Below are 9,792 nucleotides of genomic sequence, written 5' to 3' on the forward strand. Positions count from 1 at the left end.
GGTATTGATAGGAACTCTCAGTCTGGGGCAAGGGATGCTCTGTATTCTTGGTGCTTGGCGGGGGCCACAGTGGGAGGGCTTCTGGTGTCCTGGCCCCACTGCTGGACCTCCTGATGGCACCTGGTATTTTTGGCCACTGTGTGACACAGAGTGTTGGACTTGATGGACCATTGGCCTGATCCATCATTGGCATCTCTTATGTTCTTAGGAACTCTCGGTCTGGAGCAAGTGATCCTCTGTATTCTTGGTGCTTGGAGGGGGGCCAACAGTGGGAGGGGCTCCTAGTGTCCTGGGCCCACTGCTGGACCTCCTGATGGCATCCGGTGTTTTTGGCCACTGTGTGACACAGTGTTGGACTGGATGGGCCTTTGGCCTGATCCAACATTGGCTTCCCTTATGTTCTTAGAAACTCTCGGTCTGGGGCAAGCAATAATCTGTATTCTTGGTGTTTGGGGGGGGCAAATGGGAGGGGGGGTTCTGGTGTCCTGGCCCCACTGGTGGACCTCCTGATGGCACCTGGTATTTTTGGCCACTGTGTGACACAGAGTGTTGGACTGGATGGGCCATTGGCCTGATCCAACATTGGCTTCCCTTATGTTCTTAGGAACTCTCAGTCTGGGGCAAGTGATGCTCTGTTTGGTGCTTGGAGGGGGACCAACAGTGGGAAGGCTTCCAGTGTCCTGGCCCCACTGCTGGACCTCCGGGGTGGGTGTCTGGCAACCCTAGTGGATAGCAGTTGACTGTCAGAGCCGAAGAAAGTCTGAGGGCCAAACTAGACGCAATGGCGTCTTCATAGCCACGGCGAGGATGCTGCCGCCCCCTTTAAAGTGATTTTAAAATGCCACGAGGGCCCAGTCCTGATTGGGCGGGCAGCATGGTGGTCTCGGTCCCATCCACCGTGCTGTGGGGAAGGGCAGCCATTTTGTGTCTTGATAAGGTGATTGCGGAGGGAAACAAGAGTGCCTCTTCCTGTTATGCTGTGGGCCCACTCAGGACCGGGCCCTCGCGACACTTTAAAGTCACTTTAAAATGGTGGCGGCAGCCATGAGGACGGTGTCATGTCTCGTTCGGCCCTGGTTTTAACCAAAGAAAAGGCTGCTTTCTGCCCAGTCAGACCATCGATCCATGCAGGTGACTGCTGTCGACTCAGACTGGGCAGTGGCTCTCCAGAGTCTCAGGTGGAGCCAGTTTGGTGTGGTGGTGAAGTGCGCGGACTCTAATCTGGGAGAACCGGGTTTGATTCCCCACTCCTCCACTTGCACCTGCTGATATGACCTTGGGTCAGTCACAAGCTCTGGCACAGCTGCCCTTGAAAAAGAGCCGTTTCTGTCAGAGCTCGCTCAGCCCCACCCACCTCACAGGGTGTCTGTTGTGGGGAGGGGAAGGGAAAGGAGTTTGTAAGCCGCTCTGAGACACCTTTGGGTAGTGAAGGGCGGGGTAGAAATCCAGTCTCTTCTTCTTTCTCATCATCTCCAGCAGGCTTCCTCTCAGCTATAGACGTGCTGGCGACTGAGCTTGGGACCGTCTCCATGTCAAGCAGACACTATCCATGAGTGTCTAATGAGAGTGTCTACTTGGCATGGAGACGTTCCCGTGCTCAGACCTCAGCCCATCTCCAGTTTTAGCACACACAAAATCCAATGCCAGTTTGTTGTCTGCTCTTGCCACTGTGACCCTGGGGGGGGGGGCATGGACTGGATGGATGAGGACCGCAGTGTCTCGTTCTGGGGCGATGAGGGGCAGGAGGCAGGGCCACACACACCACCCTGTCGGGTGTCTTCTGATGGGCTTCCTACCCTCATACAAATCAAATAAATAAATAAGTGGCTGGTGGCTGTTCCCTGGATTTATGAGAGTCAGGAGACACGATTAAACTCCAGCTCCACCAATGGGAGAAAAGAGGGCTTTATTGGTGGGGACGGGCAGCAAAATGATTGCAGGGTGAGCAGACGCTGCTCCTGAAGGGGACCTCACGAGACCAATAATGGGGTTTCGATCCTTGGACCTCACACAAGGTCCCTGCAGTAAACGTGGTCACTTTCTGAGCATCCCACCTCCGGTCAGCCATAAGAATGGACATTTCTTTTGCATAAAATAAGACAACAGAATACACGGTTCTCTTGTCTGTAGCAATATGTGTTTAAAAAAACGCTGCCTGCACAGCGGGTGAATACGTCTGATGTCTCTTTTGTCAATTCCGCGTTACCTTGCGGTCAGTCCGGGTTCAGACTGCCGTTACCCCAGGGTATATAGATCCTGTTTTGCCGCGGGCTTTCCTCGATCCGGAGCGGCCCCAGTGCAGATTTAAGTGTAGAATTTTTAACTTGGTTTCAATTCTCCCTTTCCAACCATACCTAGGACAAACAACCCTGGTTACAATGCAGAATTTATAACCCGGGGCAGGCAAGCAAATTGGAATGGGACAAAACGAGTGCAGAAAACAACAGATAAACAGAGAAAACTGCAAGGTCAATGGCCGAGAGTTAGACACAGAGAGAACCCGGGGTGAGGTCCAAGTACGAGGGGCCTTTGTGTGTCTTTCAGCGGCTAGCCCTTAACCCCCATGCTGCGTCTCTTCCTTAGGAATGGAATTCCATGAAGAGCTGCATAACCTAGGAACGAAGGAAGGTCTGAAAGGGAGAAAGCTCAGCAAGGCCATTGAAAGTTTTGCCTGGAATATCACTGTGCTTAAGGTAAGTAAGAGAATTTCCCGCGGTACTCCTCTAGAAAGTCTGTTGTGGACGGCTGGATTTTAAAAAAAAAATTATTTGGCCAGAAATTTTTTATACCGCCTCTTTAGGAAGCTGTGCAAGGAAGTTTACAACAACAATAATAATATTAACACGTGGAGTTCACCCCCGCAGGACATAGTGGTGGCTACAAGCATAGACAGCTTCAAGAGGGGATTGGATGAACGTATGGAGCAGTGGTCCATGTTGTTGTTGTTGTTCAGTCGCACAGTCGAGTCCGACTCTTCGCGACCCCATGAACCAGCTCCCTCCAGGCCCTCCTGTCCTCCGCCGTCCTCCGAAGTTGGCTCAATTTCATGTTCGTTGCATCTTTGACACTGTCTAACCATCTCATCCTTTGCCGTCCCCGTCTTCTTTGACCTTCAATCTTTCCAAGCATCAGGGTCTTCTCCAGTGAGTGCTCCCTTCTCATTTGGTGGCCAAAGTATTTGAGCTTCAGTTTCATTATCTGGCCTTCCAGGGAACAGTCAGGGTTGATTTCTTTGAGGATTGACTGATTTGTTCTTCTTGCAGTCCAAGGGACTCTCAAGAGTCTCCTCCAGCACCATAGTTCAAAAGAATCTATTCTTCGGCGCTCGGCCTTCCTTATAGTCCAACTCTCACAGCCATACATGACTACTGGGAATACCATTGCTTTGACCATGCGGACTTTTGTTGGCAGGGTGATGTCTCTACTTTTTATCATGCTGTTTAGGTTCGCCATCACTTTCCTCCCAAGGAAATCTTTTAATTTCATGGCTGCTGTCACAGTCTGCGGTGATCTGGGATCCCAGGAACGTGAAGTCTGTCACTACTTCCACGACTTCCCCTTCTATTTGCCAAGGAGTGATGGGGCCGGATGCCATGATCTTAGTTTTTTTGATGTTGAGCTTCAAGCCCACTTTTGCGCTCTCCTCTTTTACCCTGAGCAAGAGGCTCTTGAGGTCCTCTTCACTTTCTGCCATCAGAGTGGTATCGTCTGCATATCTGAGGTTGTTGATCTTTTCCCCAGCAATCTTAATTCCCGCTTGTGATTCATCCAGGCCAGCATTTCGCATGATGTACTCTGCATATATATTAAATAAGCAAGGTGACAGTATACATCCTTGTCGTACTCCTTTTCCTATGCTGAACCAATCAGTTGTTCCATATCCGGTTCTAACTGTCGCTTCTTGGCCCTTATACAGGTTTCTCAAGAGACATGTGAGGTGGTCTGGTACTCCCATCTCTTTAAGGACCTGCCATAGTTTGTTGTGATCCACACAGTCAAAAGCTTTAGCATAGTCAATGAAGCAGAAGTAGATATTTTTCTGGTACTCTCTTGCTTTCTCCATAATCCAGCGAATGTTGGCAATTTGATCTCTAGTTCCTCTACCTCTTCGAAACCCAGCTTGTACTTCTGGTAGTTCTCTATCCACGTACTGTTGAAGCCTCGGTCTTGTGAAAATGTGGGCCGAGGGCGTCCGGGTTTGAAAGAAAAACGTGTGCGAGACGTTTTCTCGTTTGGATACAGTTTCAGCAAATAAAACGGCCGAACGTTCGTGCTGCCTTCTGCAATGCTGGAGATGTCAAACCGTTGGCAGTTGTCATTTCTTTTTCTTTTCTTCTTTCTGGTGGATGCCAGGAATCAGTGACTCTGTGAATAACAAACGGATTCACTTGTTTCAGTGTATTTCCTCTGTGCAGTCCTGACTCATATGTTCGTGGATTGTTTCAAAGTCCTCTTTGAGAACGACGCCCTCATCCTCATCGTCTTGACCATCTGTGTGTTCTCAACAGCATCCCGTAAGCAAGATACGCTGAGAGGGAGATCTAGTAATTTTGAAACTCTACAGTAAATAGATGAAGAGCAGTTACAGAAAAGAGTTATTTTCCTATCAACTAGGCAAGCTGGTTCACAAAATATTATGTAACCACTCGTTTTGGCCTGAGGACAAACAGTGATGGAATCGTCAACATGAGCTCTTCATTGGCCAACCTCCAAGACTGCACTTCTGAGCATAGAACATATTCAGTTGTTCATTAGAAAACAACAACAAATTGCCCCCATTTTGGAACAGATCAGGACATCAAGCTACCTCCTTGGCCAGTTTGGTGTAGTGGTTAAGCGCGCGGACTCTAATCTGGGAGAACCGGGTTTGATTCCCCACTCCTCCACTTGCACCTGCTGGATGACCTTGGGCAAGCTGTAGTTCTGGCACAGCTGTCCTTGAAAAAGAGCAGTTTCTGTCAGAGCTCTCTCAGCCCCACCTACCTCCCAGGGTGTCTGTTGTGGGGAGGGAAAGGGAAAGGAGTTTGTAAGCCGCTCTGAGACTCCTTTGGGTAGTGAAGGGCGGGGGATAAATCCAGTCTCTTCTCTTCTTCTTGTGTACTGATGAGTTTCAGTTATGCCCTTGTTATTTGTAGCAATAATACAAATAGCATCTGTGGGTAATGACGTTTCTGCATTCAGATGTCACACTAAAGCTGAAGTTAAACTACATTTTTTTTAATGATGGCCACAAATATACGACTTTTGTCTCACCCACACATTCCCCTTGCTCCTCCCCCCCCCCGGTCATATGGAGCAACAGACAAACTAGCATTTTTTTGCGATGTCTGAATGTAAGCACTGGCCCAACTGTAATTTATTTGCCCCCCCCCCCCCCGATTCTCACACATGCATGGTTTATAATCCCCACTTTGCACGGGACAAACAAACCGCAGTTTGTCGAAAAACCTTCATTCGGATATCATGATGAATCGGTGTTTGTTGTCGAGGAGGGAGCCATATTTCATAGAATCATAGACTGTTAGAGTTGGAAGGGACCTTGCAGGCCATCTAGTCCAACCCCCGGCACTCTGCAGGAGCAGAGCCGAAAGATTTCACATAACGTACAGGTTTTAAAACGTCAGTGCGGAGAATTTCACTACTGTGGAAATGAGGCAGTCTGTTCCACTGCTCAACCACTCTTACAGTTAGGAAGTTTCTCCTGATATTTAGCCGGTATCGACTCCCTTGTAATTCCCACCCATTAGATTAGTTGAATTCCAGTTTAGCCTGAGGTGTGGACGCATCCCGGCTGAATGACAGCAGGCACCTTGTGGAGACAGCCGGGGGTTGTTTTGTTTCTTTCTTCCCAAAGAGATTCGGGACCGCCAGACAGTCACATCCTCGCTCTGTCTGAAGTCGTACTATATTTAGCCTCTGTCTGAAGTGCGGGTTTCCTCTTAGGGAATAACAAAGGCCATATCTGACCATGAATAATTCATAACCCAGCAAATCCTAACAAAGAGCTTTTTCCTTTAGGGTCCCTATACAGTCTATCTGCAGTCCTGTAAATATTTCTCCCATTCTGAAGGCAGCAGGGAACCCTAATTTTGCTGTCAACAGAGCTATCCTATGATGTTGCTCTGCCCAGTGGCCCCTTGTTGTTGTTCAGTCACACAGTCGAGTCTGACTCTTCACAACCCCATGGACCACATCACACCAGGCCCTCCTGTCCTCCGCCTTCCTCTGGAGTTTGCTTAATTTCATGTTCGTTGCATCGATGACACTGTCTAACCATCTCATCCTTTGCTGACCCCATCTTCCTTGACCTTCAGTCTTTCCCAGCATCATGGTCTTCTTCTCCAGTGAGTGCTCCCTTCTCATTGGGTGGCCAAAGTATTGGAGCTTCAGGACTGATTCCATCTCCAGCAGTCCAAGGGACTCTCAAGAGTCTTCTCCAGCACCATAATTCAAAAGAATCTATTCTTCTGTGCTCGGCCTATAGTCCAACTGTCGCAGCCATACATTACTACTGGGAATACCATTGCTTTGACCGTACGGACTTTTGTTGGCAGGGTGATGTCTCTACTTTTTTTATACTGTCTAGATTTGCCATAGCTTTCCTCCCAAGGAGCAGGCGTCTTTTAATTTCATGGCTGCAGTCACCGTCTGCAGTGATCTTGGATCCCAGTAATGTGAAGTCTGTCACTGCTTCCATGACTTCCCCTTCTATTTGCCAAGGAGTGATGGGAGTGGCCCCTTAACATGGGTGTAATATCAACACAGGTTAATTGAACCCTAGAGTCGGATTTGACTGGCTTTCGAGCAAGGGAACCTTTACCTTTAAGGCATAATGGGGTACGTTGTGGTGTACAGCTGCAATGCTATTCATGCTTAACCTGGGGAGTAAATCCTGCAGGACATTTCTTTTTGCCATCAAGTCACAGCTGATTTATAGCAATCCCGTAGGGTTCTCAAGGCAAGAAACATTCAGAGGTGGTTTGTCATGGCCTGCCTTTACGTCATGACCCTGGTATTCCTTGGAGGTCTCCCATTCAAATACTAAGCAGAGCTGGCCCCGCTTAGCTTCCAAGACACTGGGTCAGGCTCTTTATGTGGTCAGAAGAGCCAGCATGGTACAGTGGTTAAGAGAGGCGGCCTCTAATCTGGAGAGCCAGGTTTGATTCCCCACTCCTCCTCCACATAAAAGCCAGCGGGGTGACCTTGGGCCAGTCCCAGTTCTCTCCAAACTCTCTCAGCCCCGCCTACCTCACAAGGTGCCCATTGTGGGGAGAGGAAGGGAAGGTGATTGTACGCTGCTTTGAGACTTCTCGGGGTAGAGAAAAGTGGGGTATAAAAACCAAGAACATTCCCGCAGTAGTGAAATTCCCTGCATTGACGTTTTGAAACCTGCACATGATGTGAAATTTTCTGTGGTAGATTTTTCCTCACCAGGCTCAGGCCCGAATTTTTCTCCTCCTTTTCCCGAGTTTTCGGAACTCGCTAAAACTAGGGATTCTGAAAATGCAGGGAAAGAAGGCGAAAACTTCGAGTTTGTGCCTTGTAAGGAAAAATCTACTGTGGAAAATTCACATCACGTGCAGATTTTGAAATGTCAACATGGGGAATTTCACGACTGTGGAACTGTTCCAACTCACCTTCTCCAGCTCTTCTTCAATCTCATCTTCTCATAAATGGACGATCTGGCTACAGTGGTGGTTGTCAAGGGTATTTGTGCAGCTGTCTTTGACCTAGAGAATCGGCCCACCCGCCCCCCTCTGTGGCCACCTCCTTGCCTGAAGTAACCAAGTTAGGCTAGATCTAGTAACTTCTTTTGACCTTTGGAAGACCTCTAATGTTAAGCTGGCCACTGCTACCTTTATGCGGTCCTCCTGTACCCTGGTTTTCTGCGAATGAGTTTTGATGCATGAGCTTCCTTTCAACTTTTCAACAGCACCGGGGTTTGCATTTCCTGCATGTGGTTAAAAATAGTCATGTTTGTGCATGATCCTGTCAAGGCAGTGCCCTCAGTCGGCTGTGATTCGGTTGTTAGCTAGCAGTGGAAAATTATCGGCGAACTCTGGCAGTAATTTTAGGGTAGCATTGTCCAATCTCCCCAAGGTGCTCATTAATCGACTTGAGTCCCCGGTGAGTGTCAACCGCCAGCTATTGTATTGGAAAGCGGCACCTCCCTGGGGGGAGGGGGGATGCTGGAAACAACCTCAAGCAACTAGGACGGTCTGTCTAGTTTTAAAATAACATGAGGTCTTTGAGTCACTGGTTCTTTCACACGGTGGTTCATTTCTTGGGAAGGGAAGCCTTCCTGCTGTTCCGACAGTGGCCGCCACCCCCCTTCCCAGTTGCTCAGTCCTGACCTTTAATTATTCAAGGGTTTTTTTTTAATGCAGAATCTGAGGTGGTAACCCAACCCAAATAACATGCCAGGGAACCCCCAGAGCCAGCTGATTCGTTAGAAGTCTGACTGTGTTTTAATGTCTATTATTTTCAAATGGTTTGATTTTAATTGTGTTTATTGTATTTTTATGATGTTACCCGCCCTGAGCCTACTCAAGGGATGGGCGGGCTGTAAATATAAATATGCTTACTCTGTACGTTGGTCTTAAAACCGTAATAATAAACTATACTATACTAAATAAATAAATACTCTCGTTTGCAAGACATACCTGTTCTGCAAAACCCGGGTACAGAATGCAAAGACGTTCCCTTAGCCCCGACCAGGGCCGGGGCTATCTCTGTCCTGGCCCCTACCTGGTGGACCAAGCTCCAGGTAGCATCCAGGTAGCCGGCCTCCCTGTACAGAGCCCATATAGAGACTGTCCTGTGCAATGTTCCCTCTCAGCTGTGGAGTCCCGTGAGCAAAAATTCTATTTTGTGAGCTCCTGGCATTGAAGTTGTGAGCGAGCCATTTGGCTCCTGCATAAATTAGTTTGCTCTGGAGCCCTCCTTCCTGCGTTAAGGCAAAAATGTGTGAGCTGGAGGCTAACAGTTGGTTTTAGATCAATTGTGTTAACTGACTTTACTGCTATATGTCTTGATGTCACCTGCCCTGAGCCCATTAGGGAAGGGTGGGATAGACATTTTTAAAATAAATAAAATAAAATTAGATTTGAGTCCAGCAGCTCCTTAGAGACACCAGAAGAGGGCAACCAGGATGGTGAGAGGGTTGGAATCCAAGTCTTATGCGAAAAGGCTGAAAGAGTTGGGTCTGTTTAGCCTGGGAAAGAGAAGGCTTAGAGGGGACAGGATTGCAGTCTTCAAGTATCTGAAGGGCTGTCATGTAGAAAATGGAGCAGGTCTATCAAGGGCGTAGACTTTCCAATTTTCCGGGGGGGGCTGGGGCTGGGCCAGAGGCATTGCTAAGTCATTAAAAGAACTGGGACCCAATGACATCATAGGGAGGATCTAGTGACATCACAGGCATGGTCATTATCTATGGAGGTGGACCCATGTGGGGTTTAGGGATGGGCTCCCCAGAAATTTAGGGAGGCCTGGGAACCGCCCTAGCAATGTCCCTGGGCTGGGCTAACCCCAGGAACAGTTGCCTTCTTAGAACACTGCTTAGAAACTTAGAAAGCCCCCCCACACACCCCACACTGGAATAAGAACATAATATCAGGCCATACCACATTGCAATAAAGCCCCTACAACTTTATACAGAAATACTGAGCTTCCCTACCATTTGCCACAACTAGCCCACCACACAAGAAGAAGAAGAAAAGATAGGATTTACACCCCGCCCTTCACTACCCAAGGGAGTCTCAGAGCGGCTTACAAACTCCTTTCCCTTCCCCT

At 48.5% G+C, this 9,792-nt stretch overlaps 1 protein-coding gene across 1 annotated transcript in view; it reads left to right on the forward strand.

Annotated features, from left to right (window-relative positions):
- Nucleotides 1–9,792, forward strand: part of PLCL1 (phospholipase C like 1) — a 56,632-nt gene that overhangs the window by 20,355 nt on the left and 26,485 nt on the right. The window contains exon 4 of the mRNA XM_015417438.1: nucleotides 2,584–2,693. Coding sequence (XP_015272924.1) covers nucleotides 2,584–2,693 — 110 coding nt within the window. The remainder of the gene's footprint in view (nucleotides 1–2,583; nucleotides 2,694–9,792) is intronic.

The sequence above is a fragment of the Gekko japonicus genome, unplaced genomic scaffold (genome assembly GCF_001447785.1).
Source record: "Gekko japonicus isolate JY-2015 unplaced genomic scaffold, Gekko_japonicus_V1.1 scaffold2819, whole genome shotgun sequence".
NCBI lineage: Eukaryota > Metazoa > Chordata > Lepidosauria > Squamata > Gekkonidae > Gekko > Gekko japonicus.